At 40.7% G+C, this 19364-nt stretch overlaps 1 protein-coding gene across 2 annotated transcripts in view; it reads right to left on the reverse strand.

Moving 5' to 3' along the window:
• LOC138595096 (phospholipid-transporting ATPase ABCA1-like) overlaps positions 1-12737 on the reverse strand; it is a 36989-nt gene extending 24252 nt beyond the window's left edge. For both annotated transcript variants that reach the window (XM_069666418.1, XM_069666417.1), the window contains exons 1-6: positions 12584-12737; positions 8456-8564; positions 7149-7242; positions 6154-6295; positions 5886-6004; positions 1333-1454 (exon numbers count right to left, since the gene is read on the reverse strand). In XM_069666418.1, coding sequence (XP_069522519.1) covers positions 1333-1454; positions 5886-6004; positions 6154-6295; positions 7149-7242; positions 8456-8521 — 543 coding nt within the window. In that variant the 5' untranslated portion in view covers positions 8522-8564; positions 12584-12737. The remainder of the gene's footprint in view (positions 1-1332; positions 1455-5885; positions 6005-6153; positions 6296-7148; positions 7243-8455; positions 8565-12583) is intronic.
• Between the last annotated feature and the right edge of the window lie 6627 nt (positions 12738-19364).

Consider the following 19364-nt stretch of genomic DNA (forward strand, 5'->3'; position numbering starts at 1 on the left):
CAAATGACGCTCTACTTCAAGAGACTCATTTGGTGATAGAGTGCCGTATTGTTCTTCTGAAAGATAAACCTTCTTGTCACGTCAAAAATGCGTATTAAAATAATTTTTTTAGAGATTAAGCACAGCAGCAACAGACTAACTGAACGTCCTTCTGTGGCACATCAGAGCATTTAAGGACCGGACAAACAGTGTGTTCTCTCTGACGGAGGCAAGACGTTCATATATCTTTGTCCGTGTATGTGTGTGTGTCAGTGAGAGAGCTTGAGGGAGCACACTGACTTCTCATCTAAATGTCCTTGACAAGCCTGTGTTATGCCATCATGTCTGTCAGATGACAAACTGTAAACACACACACACACACACACGCACATACAGAGTCCCAGCTGGTAATCTTTTCATTGGAAAAACATCAGGGCTTACAGCAGTGAGTTTGGCGGGGTAGGAATCATAATAATCATCTCATAGATAACTGAAAACATATTTTTCCGTTGAAAGATTCTTCTGGTCCTAAAATGTGTGTTTCCTCTCATTGCTGCAAACTCAGTACGAACAGTAACGAGCCCCTCTCCTTAAGCAGTGCTGCAAACGACCTTCCTACACTAATGCATCGTCCTCGTCTCTGATCAATAGCTGTCTGGGAGAAAGGGATGGGTACAATCAGATGTCGTGAATTTGTCTTTGAGCCCGCGTCTCTCCACGTGAGGGGAAAAGGTGTGGGGGGGGGAGTCGGACATGTGACGACTGCCCTCCAATTGTGCAGCAGGGATAATGTGGTGGGCTGGGTTGGGAGCCGAATCAGTCAATGTATGTGTGTGATATTGGGTTACAAATAAACAAATAATGTTGATTTGAATGAGAGGAGGTTTGTGAGTAAGTGTGTTGCAGTGAGATACATCATCATGTCAGCTAGAAAGAGGATATGGAAACTGGGGAAATCGAATGTTACATTAAAGGAGAATGTGATCTTGTGAGAACATAAGAAGCAGACATACGGGAGGGGTGCTTCTGATGCCCACTCGCTTCCACACCCACTTACCCTCCTCCCACAGTGATTCTGTCGGGTATTAAGGGCTTAGCCGCTGCCCGACAGATACTGTCAAGCCAAGGTCACTGCATTTATGCACGAGCAGTGCGGTCATGTGAGTGTGATTATCTCATATATGAAAGGGACTGTACAAAGACTGTACACAACATAATACTGTACTGTTGTCTGCTATGATACAGAGGCAGCTGATACTGGCGGTGGTCTGTATTATGCAACACTCTCCCATTAATCATAAAGTTTACAACAATCACTATTTCTGTGTGAGAAAAGTATGGGAGACGCTTTACCTTCTCCAGATTGACGTCAGCCTCCACAATCTGCTTCAGCGCGTGATGGGGAAGAGAGGCGTTGTGGTGCAGGAAGTGGGAAAGGGTCTCATTGTCTTGCAGGAAGTCCTTCAGCTTGAAACCTAAAGGGAGAAATGAAACATGAACACTGAGAGGCAATCAAGACACAAAACGCTCTTTGACAAGAAAATTAGAATGCGGTCCTTTTTGGGAGCACAAAGCGGCGTTTCCAGAGTGATAAATATAAAAAAATCTTTTATTTTCCACTGTAAAGTTAAGCTGCAAAACACTTTCTCAAGCAACTGAGAAACAAGTTATAAAATATATGCAAAAACACTGCAAGTCTTTACCTGTCCAGGGTCCTAAATATTATGTACACCACAGTAGGTAAATGCATCAAAAGCAAGTGGACTCAAAGTGAGATCATCACAGAATTAAACGTCTGATTCCAAATCAGATGACATATTTTAATACTGATGCCTCCCAAACACAGACACGCACAGTGTCCTCGCTGCTCTCTGAGAACCTTTTGTACTTTTGCAGCGTTCCAGAGAAGTCAAACCATTTCTGAATCTGGCCTGAATCAGCTGTGCGTTTCATAAATACACACACACACACACACTGCATTCTCCTCCTAAGTTTTGTAGCCGGGGTTACTACAGGTCGTTCCACTTTGGTCCACATCCTCTCTCTCTCCCTAAGTTTTCCTGTCGTTACCTTTCACCTACTTCTCTGCACCCTCAGCCCCTTTTTACCAGCTTTATTTCCCGTCACTCACGAGTTCAATGAGAACTTGTCCTCGACTTTGGCTGCCGCTGGCACACTGCTATTTAGTTTATTACAGCTTTTTCAGTCTGTTGTGCAACTGCATAACTTTGTGTTAGCTCCGCTTGATGCATCACACTTAAGTGATCATTTCCTCTGCTGCCCTACATGGTTCAGATGAACTCAATTTGAGTGAATGATCACTGCTCCGCTCGCCTCCAGGCTTTTCACAACTTTATAACGCAAAAGGAAATTTTTAATGCTTTAAAAAAACACCCTCCCTCTTCTTCTCTCGTGAATCTCTTTAACTTGCTGTCTCGTTTTGCTATCAGAAGACACACACACTAACAGGAAACTTCTACTTTGCTTTTACTAAACTGCACACCCCTCGGGAGGAAGTGAAAGAGAACAGTGTGTTTCTGTGTGTTGAGGGGGGGGCACACGTGTGGTGTCTCTCTCTCTCCCTTAGAGCCTCTGCCGCGGAGCATCCGAGTGTGTGTTGTTTGAGTGTGTGTTTCAATTACATCCTCACTACCTCTGCGTCCATGGGCCTCTGTGCATGTGTGCACCTGTGCTCCATGTGTGTGACCTCACTCTCAGGGGTGAACAACCAGGGAGTGCTAATAAGATCTAATCAGTGTCCCAGTAGGAAGTCACAGCTCCCATGGTGCATTGCATCAAAAAGCCCTTGAGGACAGAACAGACTGGAGGTGCAACTTCACAAAATTGAAAGTCTATTTGTTTATGTGTCTTTACTTTGTGTGTGTGTGTGTGTGTGTGTGTGTGTGTGTGTGTGTGTTATATGTTTGTGTTTGTTTTCCTTCGAACCAGCTGGAAACGAGGGCGAGCTCTACATTTACACTGCAAGTGTCTACATGCTCCTGGTGGTGCCTATCCTGTTTCTGACTAAACATTCTTTGCAACCAGTGTCACCACTGGTCAAACTGGCTGTGATCTGTTCAACCAACTCTTCCAGAAGTATCTCTGCAGTATGATAAACAAAAGTAATGGATGCTGCAGAAAATACATTGGGAGATAACTCATATAATGGCTGTGTAATGTATTCCTGTGTATGAATAAAGCTTGACTTGCATGAGCTGTTTTTGGGACCAATTAAAGTTTAGGACCTCCTAATTTAGGACCTCATCTCTGAGAGGATGTTGTTTTGATGGAGGACCTATTTTAAGTACCGGACCTGGTTTTACCACCCCAGTTAGAGAGACATTAGGGTTAAGGTTAAAAGCAGGGACTGATTGAGCTGATAAGGAATGAATGTAGCCTTCAGCTTCCCCATAAAGAAGACTTACATACATTCCAGTTAAACAGAGTTAAATTCAAGAGTCTGCATATAAAAAGATCAGTCTCGGACACATCAAGCCTTTGGATCAAATGGAGTCTTTGAAAGCAGCCAGGCAGATAAAACATGGAGGTGCTGAAAGGCTTAAAATGTTCTCCTCTATTATGAAAATCCTCTCTTCTAAGCAGACAGGTGTGGCGATAAGAAAAGTCCGGTGGGCGTACGAAAAGCTCCAGATTTAGGATCAGACCATTTTTATCAGTTTGGTATTAACAAAACTCTCTCATGTCCAAAATGTTGCAGTCCTTTAAATATTTGTGGACCCTCGTCCTTGCATCGATCTGCCATGTCATCCTCTGCTATCTCATAAAGCAGAAAGGTATATGCTTTAGGTTTTATCTCGTCATCGTATGGGAAAACACTCATCCTCCCGCCGAGCCCCTCATGATCCACCCTCCTCTATCAGTGTAAATATCAAACACTGACCTCGTCACAGGCTGAATTATTAACTGACACGTGAGGGGTTCCACCCTCAGCTCTTTGATCCATGAAGTTATTCCTATAGCTACAGCGGTGCTCTGTTTGCTTCCTCCTGCATCAAACACGCCCGTCCCAACCCTCCATCCGTGCATCCCCTCACGTGGACTCAAAGCTCCTATACAGAGATGGGATCTGGCACGGTGAGACAGCTGTGCATTTAAAAATCAATTGTGGGGAAGTGCACAGAAGCACTAAAGCCTCTTTAAAATAACAAACAACCGAATAAAAACAGGAAAAATCAATGCAGACTTCTGGCTCTCTTGATTCCAGTTCAAATGGAGTTCCCCTAAGATCTATTGCTGGACTCGAATGAATACCGCTGACCATATGGAGAGGAAAAAAGACAAGAGGACGTCCCATAGCACTTATAAAACTAAAACATTAAACAGAATAGACCCCCTTTTCTTCTCACGTGCACTAAGGCCATGCTTTGCCTTGTGGGGCCGTTGCATAACGAACAGCACCCCTTGGCTAACGGAGCAGAAGGGAGCGACGACAACAAGAACCGTGATTGTTCTGTTTTGTTGCATAATTTCTGAGAGCACGCTCTGCTTAATTTACCTTTACTTACATTTGACTGTGTTGCCGAAACAAGCTGATACCCCTGTATTTATAAAGGCTAAAGGGGCTGATGATCACGTGTACCAGAGGTCATCGCTGTAGCAGGGCGATGGAAATAAGACAAATAGAAAGACACCCAGACTAATTAGACATTCGTCATTTCATATCGCAAATAAATGAGGTTAAGTTTCATCACTGCTGTTCACTGTTCCCGCACTCTGTCCTGTAATGGACTTCATGATGTTATTATGCTCCATTTAATATGATATTAATGTGTCGCTTTACGTCCTTGAAAAACAGAGACTTCCCCCGGTCAGTGTTACAAATTGATGTCAGTGCACACTCCAACACAGGCCTCTTTCTCTATTTCAGGTTGCTCTGACCCTGTCAGCCTAATCAACAAGCTTCTATTTTAGAGAGATGACCTTTCTGTGCTCCACAACAGCCAAGGTCACGACAGTGAAACTCTCCTATTCCTATTTCGACATGTTTAATAAACAAATCTTAGCTCAAAAAATGTCTGATTAAACGTGTTGGTTCTTCTGACAGCAGAGAAAGGGCGGGAAGACAGGGAGCAGCTACATTCCAGTGTGAGCGACTCTGCATCGTCCACCTGATCCGTGCAGTGATTGTATAATCTGGTTAGTGCACATTATGTCTTCCTGTATCGTACCACCAGCGCTGGCACGTATTAACAGGAAAGTGGCTTCTGGGAGCTGATCCCAGCACAACTGGCGGGCAGAGATAAGGAAGGGACACCATTCTCTATCAGCGGCAGACACAGGCTAAAATGAGCTATATTAACTTCTACACTGCAAAACGGACCTTGACAAGCCTCTTTATCCACTTTTAACATGGAGCTAGTTGATTACTTTGTATATTTATAGATCTGAAATGATCCAAGCTTTTTTCACTTTGTAGTAATGTAAAGGCATTCCTCTCTCTTTCTTTTTTAATTCTAAGAGCTTGTAAATATTGCTAACGAGTAAATATTAGCATTTTGAAAGATTTCGATCTTCTGATTATAACAGTTGTAGAAAGAAGAGAAGGTCTTCATTTTGTGGTCAGCCACCATTTCAGGGAGCTGAGTGGTTCAAAGACAGAACAACCCATGATCTACTCGGACCTCTATAAATGATTGACAGATAATCACAGCTGTTAGCATCTTTGGGAAACAGTACGTTTTCATGAACATAAACATTCCCTGAGCTGAGAAGCATTAACACCTATGTGTGAATAAACTGTAGGTGTGAGACACTGTTAAATAATATCTGCAAGCGCATTTGTGTAGGAGTGTTTCTTTCTGTTTAAATAAGCAAACAGCCAAGAAAAGGGATTGACTGTGTTTGTGTCACTCATTGAGAACATAAAGTAAAAGGTATGTCCTTACGAGCTGTGTTCTTCTGCAGCTTCCTGAGGGCCCTCAGCAGTCCTTTGTAGCCCTCGTAGCTTTTATCATTCTGAGAGTAGAGCAGGATCTTTTTGGCATCAACGAACAGACGGGAGATTCTGATGTTTGAAGAAAAGCACAACGTTAGACACACTGCTTCGCATCTCTCAAACAGTGTATTTTGTGGCCAAAAATTGCTTTGCACTTTGATCATTCAAAACAATGCATTGATATTAGTAGGAATCATCATGGCGGCTCTGATACTCACATAGAATCATTGAAGTTTCCCACCACCCCTGGACTCTCGCCAGGTGTGGGGTTCCGGAAACAGGGGTTGTTGGCGTTACAGATGATGCCTTGTACCCAGGGAAGAGTACCCGCCGAGGGCATGGCCTTGTTGGGGAAATGGCCTGGAAAGAAGAGGGACATTTAACTATCATGATATGTTTTAAAACAACCCACAGAAACTATAACATACCAACCGTGCGACTGTTCCCTTTGAAATCGGCTTTAAATAGCTCTGACATTATCTTTACAATTGTTTGCACCCTTATCAGCTAACTTTACTGCTACTGTGGCAATTTACTGATGTTAACTACCTATTATACTGAAAAGATAAGTACAGAGGGCGATTATGGGGTTAGGATGTTGACCCATTTCTTTGGAGTTCACTCGGTTAACTTGGTTTAAACTGCAATTTAGTATCAATGCTTTTTCTCTGTATAGGGGAACTGGCTCAGTGGTCTACTAAATGATCGAATGCAAGCTCATAATGAGAGCGACAGAATATTGGCGTCTCCTTCTCCATTGCCTCCAGTAGAATTTCAATACATACTTGTTTCCGTTCTACCGCTGTCAAAGCAATTCTAAAATGCTGATTGGGTTTTTTTTTTTGTGTGTGTTCGATCAGTGATAATCTTATTGAATTGAAACGTGGTCAAAGTTGTGAAACAAGCTCTGCTTGCGAACAACTGTACAATTCAATTTTCCAGGAGCTAAAGGTCCTGTCACATGTTCACACAGTGCAAACAAATATTGACAAACGGAACAGATCCCTCAGTGACAATAACATGTTGATCTTACCTGGAAGCAAGAAGCAAACACCGTCTTAAAATAGACATGTAGAATAACTCTCTGACAATCATCTTTAGCATTTCAAAGACTACTCTTATTGTGTTTGAGGTGAACCTCAAGTGAACATAAGAGTCATTCAGCTCTAAACTTTGAATGAAAAAAATGCTAATGTAATTTCTTTGAGCTTACATTCATGTTGCTCGTAGGGTGGATAATGAATTCGGACCGAGATCAGGATGAAGAAGATAAAAAGGGGCCAGATGATCTCAATCAGCAGCTGGATCTGAGAGAACAAAGACAACAGGGATGATGACATAAGTTAATCAAGCACAGTAAAAGAGGGCTTCACACTCTTGGGGTGTAAAAACTCATGACACAAATGAGTTAATCATCTCAATCACTGCCGTGTTTTCCTTTGTTCTTAGCAGTGTTCGTGTGTTTTCAGTTCGGCTAAGGTAATCTCTGCTGCTGTAGAATAAAGACATCCAGAGTAATGTGTATATGTGTGTGTGGAGGGGTCTGTCAGCTGTCGTCTTTACTAAACTGTAATCCCACCATGAGACTGGGTAAAGAGTATGTGGGTTAATAAGGGGAGACAGCACGAGACAGAGCGAGGTCTGCTGGGTTTAGAGGACTATGAGTTGCCCATCTGTTCCATATGGCCTCTCCTCTTCAGCCGCCTGTGTCGCAGCTTTAACCAGCAGGGCGCGGATAAAGAATAAAGTCACTGTCTCGGAGAACGCGCTGGATCCCTTTGTTGGAAATCACTGGACTGAATGTGAAGCGGCAGCAGCGGCCGTCACTTTGAGGAGAAGGTTCCTGCTTGACGATCAGACGGCTTCATTGTATGCAGATGAAGAAGAAGCCAGAGCTGAATCTGATTTGCATAACTTTCAGTGTGTGGGCATCAACAGGCGCCAAGATGGGAACTGGACATGTAAATGTGTCATCGTCACATCTTTGACTGAGTCACAGTAATCTGTAAACTGTGATGTTTTTCAGTCCAAGTGGCCCCGAGGAGAATTAGATCACTTTTATCGCTTTGGGCTTCATATTAATGAGGAAATATTAAACACCTAGAGCTGCCCTGATGTAATGTTGTAATGCCCTTATGACTAGTTATGTGGTGCTGGAAAGATCATCTCTGATTCAAAGTTAATCCACTAAAAATGTGACTCAGAAAAATCCTTCAGAGGAAAGATTTAATCTGCATTTTGCTCTCAGTCTTCAGTCCTATCTTGTTGAACAATGATTGCATTAGCAGAGCGAACATCAAACAAGAGGATGATGCAACTATGATAATGACTCTTCCTGGCGGCAAACTTAACTGAATATTGTAAAACTGAGTCTTGTGACGGACACATTTAAATATGAATGTTTATTTTAGTGGAACAAAAATTTAATTATGTAACGGTGGAAATGTCTACATCCAGAAAAATCCAGATTACTGTGAACTCATCCAGCCCATTGTTCTTGTGATTCAATCATGTACTTACAGTCTGTCTCCGTCTGTAGGTGAAGTTCTTCCAAAGCAGTAAACCCAGCTGAGTGGAGACAGCCATGTTGACGTCTTCCCAACCTCACTGAGCACGCTCCAGCTCCTCACTGCGGAGCCAAAAAGGGACAGAGAGACGGTCAACCACTGCGCAACTTGTACATGTAACCAACAAAAAACACGCTTCTCACTGTGTAAAAGATTAAACACAGTCGGCTAACTAACCCTCAAGTCCTGCTTTGTTCCTGTGGAAGAAGATGTGGTGAACAACATTATATAACTGCCTTATACATTGACGCACCAATGTGGGGTGAAAACAGAACAGAAAGTTATTATATCAGCAATCCTTAACCGAATGCATGTAAAAGGTAATGAAAAGCAAAGTGGAGTCAGACAGAGACAAAGAACATGACAAAAAGCATCAATCTTAACATTGCTCCTTATGGCTAATATGTTCTAAAAAAAATCTAAAAAATAAGAATTAAGTATCACACAAAGGAGAAAAACAGATTCACCTATTGATTAAAACGCTTTCTGAAACGCAGACCAGCCAAAAGTGCAGCAACAATCAGCAAAAGAAGTCGACTGACGACTGAGGAAAGCTGCTAACAGCTGCCGATTCAGCTCCACCTGATGTGGACTCATCGGTCCAAAGGTCAAACTGCACTCCAACTGGAAGGATGAGTGGGTGGTGGGCAGTTTAAGGTGGTCAAAGTGGTCGAAAACCTTTTCATCAGCAATTTCTTCACCTTGTTCGCACCTCAGCAGTTCCCACAAGAACTACATTGGATGTAAATGTTGGAAGAAGTGGTCACTTAGGCCCCGAGCTGTCCTATTGTTCTCACTTGACAAAACAACCCTCTGATTAAACACAATTATGAGGTTTAATCAGAGGAATGTAAAATAGATACATCTTTAACATTTTGATTAAAGCTTAAGCTTAGTCAGATTTCTGAAAGGCCAAGTGATTTACCCGTATGTAAACATGTGTGGGGTACACACATTAAGGCCTATTTGTTTACTGTATTTGCAGATTCAAAAGTCCTCGGTTTTGCAGTCAGACTTGTTTGCTTGGATCAAACCACTAAGTCCACCTGTTAAACCAAAAACTCCAAGGAGAGGCCTTAAATACTTATTAAAGACTTTTCACATTGTGTTTATTTTACAAAAGGAATCCCTTTGTTCTCGGGAGATTAAATAAAACTCATAATCCTGTTTTGTGAAATAAACACCTCGCCTTCAAGAACCAGGTCGGCCACTGAAGTCTGAGACCCTTAACTCCTTTATTAAGGTCAACGAGAGTTACAGCCCATGAGGATAATATAGATCAGGACTTAGATGTACAGCATTTATGTAATCTAAAGAAGAGAAGTTGTGTAATGACGGACATCTTTAAATAGTTGTTATAATCACAGGCAGCTAATTAAGATGATTAGTTTGATGACACAAAGGGCACACCCCTGCCTTAAGTCCCTTCTACAACAGGTATTACTGTAATTAATGCTGTTGCTTCATCTGTTAAGCTGTGTCATGGTTAAATTGGAGATAAAATGGAACACCTTTCGGCAAAAATCCTCTTCACAATGTGACTGGCCTTTATACAGAATAAAGCTGATGTCAGAGAGAGTGGGATGATTGCACACAGCGGATGTCAAGGACACGGTGATGTTCAAACATCGTCTCCACAAATAATTTGCTTTCGAGCTGCCCTAATCAAATGATTCATCCAGTTTTCTCTGGTTTGACGCCGCATTTTATCTAATGCACTCATGACAATGTATTTATTATAACCCTGGTGGTCTCCACTTATTTGTGGGTGAGACTAATTCATAAAATCACAGCTTTAATTTGTACTTTTTTGCGTTAAATAATCTCCAGAGGGGACGTTCACAAAGAAAACTCAGTAATTATCAACAGATGTTAGCAATATTGGACTTTTTATTCCGGTAACCCAGCTTCAGATTTTCCACTTGCGCGCTTTTGGCCCTATTAAGTAAATCCACTGGAATGTATGAAATGTTGCAATAAAAAACCAACAGGAACATTGGGATCAACAAACAACACAGTGACCCCTGAACAGCATCGGCTGTCCTGCCACATCTGGTATGAGTCAACTGATTTAATGGCAGCACTCCCGGCACACGGTTAACTGTTTCATTGAGGAACTATGTTAAATACCTGCTGTAAACTTAGTATCAGACACAGCGTTTGAACAAACAGATCATCACAGCACAACTGTCCATTTGATTGCATGAAACATGGCAACAGCAGATCAGATCACTACACTGCCATTACAGAGGAAACATCATCCGACTAATCTTTAGTTACAAATTAACATTGTCCTTGTTAATTCGTTTTATTTTCCTGTGAATCTATTCCACTACATTACCGCATGAATCCCATGAAATGAATGAGGTAAGACAACACCTCCTCCAGTCCCATATTGTTGTGTGCAATGTTGCTGAGTGTGTGGGTGTACAGAAATGATTCAATTTACACCTTCATCACGTTTTGAACACATTTGATGTTTTTTCTTCTCATTCTAATTATATCCCATTTTGAGCTGTAAAGTTTGATTACAAAACCAAATTGTGCCTCTTTAAACCTCTCCATTTATCATGTTTACATTAAAAGCCCATTAAAATAATTTACTGTCATCTAACGTGCATCAGCTTGATTCTACTTTTTTCCCTCTGTATTTTTACAGTCTGGCGAGCTATATTCATTTCCTGTCGAGTTTTCCCTCAATGAATTATCCGAATTTGGTGAACACGGTGGTGAAAACACATCGTCCGCAGAGATATCAGGGGTTCTCTGCTGAGCCCAAATGGTGCAGAGCCAGGGCGCCTCTAGTGGCACACACGAAGAATAGCCATTTTTATACTTGTTTACCATCAATCCTCGCTCACGTGTTATATCAGTCTCATACTGGATTTTTTCTTCCAAACTCCATTTTCTTCATTGATTTCGGAGCACGTATGGAAGATGATTCAACATGTAAAAGCGAATTTTAAAAATGACATTTCATTTTATCGACCACGAAAAACACGGTGAATGAGCGTCGATGCTTTGTGAGAAAAAAAGATGATGGAAAACAGAAAATAGTGAGGAAATACATTTCGTCGACGTTGCGCCTAAATTACAGACACGCACACTTAATAAAAAAACACTAAACCAATGTATGACTGAGCTGACTTCACATAAATAGTGACAACAACGCAGTTGAAAGATTAAAGAAAAGAAAGCCATTGTGTTATTTGTCAGAAAGAGTCGTCTTTTTCACTGCGGAACAATGACAACATTATGAGACATTTTCAAATGTAATCGTAGGATAGATTTACTTCTTGACTTGTGTTTCATTGTTCTCTTTTTTGAGGTTACAGTCGGTCATTCAGCTTCGCGATGCTGAGCTTCAGCAAGTCAGACGAAATGAGACTACAAGTAAAGTGAACGTGCTTTCAGCATTAAGCTGCAACAAATGTGACTTCAAAATACTTGTCAGTGGTCACTCATATGACTCTCTTTATAATTAAAAGGAAATGTAGCGTGTAATAAACTTAAAAACCATTAAGAGATAACGAGGATATTTGCCTTTAACGCCTCACATTATAAGTTTAGACTATTTGTTTGAATTAGATAAAGACGTTAACACCAAGGGGCTTTTATTTTGGGAGTCCTCACCGGAAGCCCTGTGTTTGACTGAAGCTAACTTGACACTGGTCCTAGTCGTAGACGGTCGAAGAGGATACTTCCATACATGATAAAATAGCAAAAACCAGCAAGAACAAAACTTGTCATTTTACTTCAACAACGGTTTTGTCTTAAACATAAACTGCCCTTTCATCATATTACGATTCTTGTTCAACTTTACGACGATAAAATTAAAAAAAGAAAAATACAAATTACGTGCAACAACTAGTATTCAAGAACAAAATTATTTTCGTGTTTTATGTTAAAGCACTCAAAGCCACAATGCAAACATTGAAATGACAATATATGAAGAAATACGAATATGAAAATATGTTTTATCTGTAACACGGTGGCATACATCTCTTTGTTGAGCCAACAAAGAAACTCACACATCACCCCAAAACTCCCCCACAAAAAAAACAACTAAAAACTCACCGACCTTTATCCTGAACGTTGTGAATATCCACTCTTTCTTGTCATAAATTGGAGCCCCTCGTCCAGAACAAGTTAAAAATGGTAAATAAAGTGTACTCCTCCACGGTCCTCCGCTGTTCTGTGTCTCAATGTCTGACAAAACAGTTTTTTTTCCTCCAGCAGGCTTTTATATCGCTGCTCGATGCGGAGCAAAGAAGAGCAGCAGCAGAGGTAACTAACGGTCACCGTTTGATGCTGCTCCCATATAAGGCAAGCACGTGCGGAGTCAAAACATCTCTTAAAGGGCCAGCGACACCTCAACGGCCCATCAATACATTGCGCTGCTGTACAGTTCTTTTAAAGCAACACAATGCATTGATAATTGAAATTTCAATTAAGCTCTAGGCTGTCTGCCCATATTCAAGCAAGATAGATATATAGAAAAAAGCAGTAAGTACAATGCATTCAGTACTAATGTAAGGTTTAAAAAAGGGCACAAGGAACAGTGGATATACAATTATTTTTTATTTAATATAAGAATATGTAAATTCTACAAAATTGTAAGAGAAAAATGTATCGATTTTTTTTAATGGATCTTAGACTTTCATAACTATATACAGCAGACAACTGTAATATAAATAAGCTTTAAATGCTTGCACAGGTATTTGGGGTTATATAAAGAGCTTTCCATCTAAATGCTACAAATCTGGTGATTTAGAATTGTTTGCTGGTTTGCAGGTTTCATTTATGTCTTCGAGCAAAATATAAAAAACAATGTGAACCAGACATAACAAGATTTAGAATAAACTAGGAAATCTACAGTCTAATCTGAAATACTTCCGTTTTTTTAGACAACAAACTGTAACTGTGAGTCTTCTCTTTTGTTGTCTCCATGCTAACCTTTCTGGAATCAAATAGTACCTGGTTATATTTGCCATTGCCAAAGGTGAGGATGAATGTGTATCACTGGTAACCACGGTTTCCCTCTTGCCAAATGTTTGCTGGGATAAGCCCCCGCCCCCCATGACCCTGAACAGGGTAAGCAGCTTAGAAAATGGAAGGATGGATGTTAATTTGCTATTCCTTCATTTGCACTCGCTGCTTTCATCCATCAAACATGGACTCGGCAAGGGCAGCGCATCACTTCAAGTGATGCTTTAAGCAACGAGCAATATATACTTGCATACAGCATATTGCTGCAACATGCACTTAAAACTAAAGAGTAGTAGTTTCTGTTAGAGCCATCATATGCAGCCAAGCTTGTGTATAATTCTGCTGTAAAAATGTCTCTACTCATAAGCAGTAAAAGTGAAACCAAAGATTAGATGTGACACTTTGAGCAATGTTATTTTTAACCCTCATCGGTTCATGTTGCAACTTGCTGCTGTGACTCGAGTTAGTCCTGAAGTTCTAATATTCAAGTTTCAGGTGCCTTGCTGTAGACTGACTGATTGATTAAATAATTACTTCACCATGGAGACATTGAATACATTTTCTAACTTAGATAATAGATATTCTAAATCAATATAACTATACATATACAAAACATATACAAAAAGTTATGTGGTATTATTATCTACATACATGAAATTAGAGTATAGTGATGCAGTACAGTACGGTGCGATGCGGTACGGTACGGCATTGCACGGCACGGCACGATATGATACGGTACGGTAGGGTACGGTACGATACAATACGGTATACTTTATTGTCCCCATAGGGAAATTTGTCTTGGTCTTGCATACATTTACAATAAACAAAATTAAAATTAGATATCTTATTTTATCATTAAGTAAGCATGCCAATTGCTGAGAGTACGATACGATACAATACGATAGGATATACTTTATTGTCCCCACAGGGAAATTTCTCTTGGTGTTGCATACATTTCCAGTAAACAATACAAAATAACAACAAACAACATGGCAAATGAGTCCAGATGTTAACAATGTATTTCAACTTCACATTATACAAGATATGCATGAACAGAAAGACATGCAACACACACAACCTTGCAAACAGAGTGACTACACTAAGTCTGGCTTGTTTCAGGTTTTTGTTTGTAACGGTAAACATGAATATTAACGGCAACGTTTCCAAGAATGAAGAAGTGCTAATATAACCAGCTTTGCAGTTTGAGAGAGTTTTCATGCACAGGGTTAAAACTCACTGCGCTGTCTTGCTGCCTGCTCAGTGAATGTATCCCGAAAACACTTCCAGCCGGCTGAGTGCGGCTAAACAATGACAGACTTGTCTTTGGCCCGGCCACTGAATAACTGGACCGCTCTACTGACCAACAACACTCTGTTCAACTGTAAACAATTAACATGTCAATAGACCCCAAAGTCTGACTGGGTTGCGCTTTGTTCAACTGCCCCCTTGTCAGATTGAACGGAACGAGGAGGTTGTCTGAGGACTGAGAGAAGACCTAGTTAGCAAAAAGAAAAATGTCAAGTAAAAACAGCTCAGTGGTGCATTAAATGGAACAACAGGTGCTGGTGGAGCTGGTTTGGTCTATAAAAGGCTGCAAAGTGACCTTTGCAGAATGTCATTGTCCTCTACAAAATGTTACAAACACTAAATGATTTAAAATTGTAAATAGAATCAATGTGCCCCTCGACACTACTCTTATCTCTTATCTCTCTTATATAGCGTGTCAGGAAGCTGCAGGAGCCTGACGTGCAGTGGAGGCCTACTGATGTCCAAAGAGCACGACAACCATCTGGCAGCGATTATCTGGCCTGGTGTGCCTCCGCTGTCTTTATTCTGTTCTCTTTGCTAAGGGGTGCAATTATGTTAAATACAACACAAGCATCCAAATAGTTCTTTTTGCCTTTCCTTTTACACTTAAAGCCTTACATAACAAGTGTGGATACATTATTAAAAGGGGAAACTGCTTAAATGTGATGCATCTGCTGTAGCAGTCTGTTCTTACATCTGTTCCTGTACTCAAGAGAAAGATGAACAGTTTTTATTTTCTCAAACAACCAGAGTAAAACATGACCAGACCTTCCTAAAACTATAGCAGATGTTCTGATGTGATGTTGCCTGTTTCAGCTGATTAAGCTGCAGAAAATAAGTGAACACGATAACCTCTGTGTGACCGTGTTTAGTAAAGTAAGCTGTCCCTGGTTCTGGCAGCTGAAACAAGCTAAACGAAGGAACAGGTAGTACATGTTAACGTGGGTCATTGAGAGAGCTTTGCTCCTCCACTGTGATCGGGGTACAGCGAGGCCTTCCACCGGGTATGGGGTCTCATTAAAACAGGATCCACGATCAGTGTAATTAGAACCTTAATCTATCACAGAGGCTCCAGATCTGTCTGCATGGGTGAAGATGGATGATAATCATTGAAGATGACTGAGCGCCTTTTTATCTAACAAATCAGTGTGACTGAAGAAAATTTAAACTGCTGTCATTTTCAAAGTGTTGACTTCTACTAATGACTCAAAATAATGAGTTTGAAAAAGGATGACGAACATTGAAAAGGCTACAAATTGCAAAAGTGACATTTGAAGTCTCTATTATGAAGACTAAGTGTCTAATGTGGGCTTTATGGCCTTTTCTGAAAGGTTACATATTTTTTATGATTCCAACAAAATATTTTTGTGTTATTTTACAAGGGCCATGCTATTTTCAATAAAGTCATAAGCCTTAGAATTATTATAGAGCAACAAAGTGATTTAAGGTAATCATCTAATTAATTGCATAAAGTTGTAATCGCGAAGATCTCAGTTTTGTTCTCTTTGGCGAGAAACGGTAATTGCACACTTTCCTGATATCCAGACAGTGTCGCAGGTGTGACGTCCACGGTTGGCTCGGACTGTAACAATTGTAACTCTTGATTTTCCTCGATGACGGTCGCTTTCCTTTTCAAAGGAAAGGATGTTTGCCTTCATTTGAGCGTCAAATTTGTTTCTTTTTCTTTGGATTTTCACTTATTTTTGAAGTTGTATCTGTAGTCATCTATCTTTTCTTTGTTTGTTCAGCCATAGTAGATTACTGTTTACTCGCAACACCTGCAGAGACCGGAAAAGCAGCAGCTTAGCTCCGCCTACCCTCTGTGGCAGACCAACCACTGCTGGGTGATGGAAAACTCGTCACTACCTGGGCGCCACTTCTGATTTTTTCGATGAAAGTCGCCACTGACAGCCAATCTGTAATACTGCAAATGCAAAGGCTTTCATCAGTGGGACATAGGCTCAATCACCATTGTGTTACCTCATTCGGCGATAGTGACTTAACAGACATTTATTTACATGAAAGTCTTCGAGATTATAACTTTAATTTAGACATAAAGACTGGTTGTCAATTACTAGTAAATTATCATTAAATGTGCCATGTACAATCGTCTGTTTTAACTTTTTGTCATTCTGTATGTAAACGAGAAATACGACCTTTGCCCCGTCAAGAACAAAAGCTGTAGATGGACAAAGAAGGCAGAGTCCAGCTTCACCAGTGTATACAGGAGGGCAAGAGGAAAATGAATGGCAATAAGGTCAGTTATGTAGAAAATCGTCAAGAATGTCTCAGTGTTCTGTAGTTCAGTGCTTCACGTCTCGTTCTGTGTGATATTTGTAGTACGCTGTCAGGTGCAGTTATTCTCAGTGGATGGAGAACAATGGTTTGTTTGGGCTGGCGCAGCGTGAGGTAGTCTACACACTCAGGACTGATGGGATCACTGGACTGTAACCCACTTAGGATGTTAAGACTCTCTGGGATTGTCTTGGAGTTTAGGCTGCAGATTGGAGCGTTGCTTCTTTATCGATAAGTCAGAGCATGTTCGACCAAGTGGGCTGCATGTCTCGTAAGGAGAAGAAACACATTTTACCCCCATGATACTAAGAGAAATGTGGAAAGCTTTAGACCGCCTAAAGGAGGATTTGTTCAGTACATCATACAGCTTGACTCATTCAGAGGTAGTAGGTGGGGAGTCAGGAGCCAACAGTATGAGCCGTTGTTGTCTTTCACAGATCAGCTGAACATTCATGTAATATAGCAGTCTAAAGATCGGTTCAGACATGCAAGGATCTGCTACATTGTGATCACATGTAAATGTTAAACAAGAAGTATGCAAATGCTGGCTCACAGGTAGGATGTATGCTAATTACCAAGACATCAATGACCATTGAACAGCTTCCTGATCTTCAGATAACGAATTACAAGTCTGTTGTTGTGCATTCACTTTATCACATGGCAGAACAATGCAGCAATATAGTTCTGTGGTGATATTGTCACTTTAAGAGATCATATATTTATATTCTTTTTATATATTTAATAAGAAAGAGAGGTATGTCTGATCCTTAATGAAAAAGCTGTTTGCATCTTTTAATCACCGAGTCCCTGAAAGACTTCACAAAGTCAGTTGAGCATCAGTAGCCACAATATAATGCTATTCACTTAAACACATTGCCGTATTAAGAAACGCAGTGTAATCATAGGAAAAGATGGAAAGAGGTAAAGATCAACCTGAATTCCAACATCTCTGAACAACACAGAAAATCATGCAGCTCATCCAGAAGCTCAAACCCAGTCATCTTACGTCTGGGACATAATGACAGTGTTTGAGTCTGTTGCTTTCACTTTAGTATTATAACTCTCGCCTACTTGAATAGAGTCTCTACAGACTGTACAGAGACATTAGAGATTAAGGTTGTTTCTATGAACTGAAGAGATGACATTCAACAAAAGGGCAGCTTGGCTCTTTCCTTCCATTCGACTTTCCTTTAGAACCTCACCACACGCCCAATAATGCAATCAGTTTGTACCCCACTGCTTATCAATCCTTCTATGAGAATAAGCAAGATAACAGCAGTTGGAGGATGCATTGGAATTAATTCAGAGACCCTTGAGTATTTCTGACTTTATAATTGAGAGACTCGGTATAGCCAGGGGAATTGAGAAAAAGGTGCACAGTAGGACTGCTGACAACATTTAAGAAGATAAGAAGAAAAACCTGTAATCTCTTTCTAAGAAACATGGATTTTAGGTATCTTTACAATACTGTGTGTTTGTTTAGGTAAATCCAGACATTTTGCATTGAAATGTAACTTGCTGATCCACAAGTCTTTCTCAGTTGAAAATGCGTCACTTAAGTTCTTCATCCTTCTTTTGCTTGAGGAAAGCAAATTCTATGATTCGATGTTGATGCCTGAGGATGCACACACGGGAAAGTAGTATCAGCTCCCTCTATTTCACTTTAACCGACAGTAACCCTGAACAGAAACACAGCGCACAACCTACAATGTGTTCTTTGTTAGAATATATTAAGCTGCACTTTGTGTAATTTCCATTTTCAAGCCTATGAAACTTAGCTTAGCGGCATCCCCCTGGTTATGGTATTTAAAATAAAAAAAAAATACAAAAGCAAAAGACACAGGCATGTTTGCATGATACAGAAGCAGACGAGATCAGAGGAAGAAGCAGAGGAGGAGGAGGAGAGATGGTTTGTCCGATAGTAACCTCAGCGCACAGAGTGAAGGAGGAGGGGAGGTTTGTCCGATAGTAACCCCGGTACAGAGTGTGTTGAAGGAAGTAGCGGGGGATGGTGTACTGGTTGCCTATATTTATCTCTGTGCTGTTAATTGTGTCAAATCTGTCTGGTATACAGAGCAAAATTAATGAATGTAACCCCAAACTGCAGCGCCACGGCAGCCTTTCAGACGAGGAGGAAAAAACAATAGCCTACTCGAGACGCAGGATTTCAATGTTTTGTTTTTGTTTTTTAATCTGTCATTAATGTTGCAGCATGAACATCGTATGGACTAAATAAACGACGAGAAACATTTCTCGTGAGTGGCGTAATA

This window comes from Semicossyphus pulcher, unplaced genomic scaffold, assembly GCF_022749685.1.
Source record: "Semicossyphus pulcher isolate SPU_LCO1_2020_fin unplaced genomic scaffold, fSemPul1.0.p SCAF_17, whole genome shotgun sequence".
Taxonomy (NCBI): Eukaryota; Metazoa; Chordata; class Actinopteri; order Labriformes; family Labridae; genus Semicossyphus; species Semicossyphus pulcher.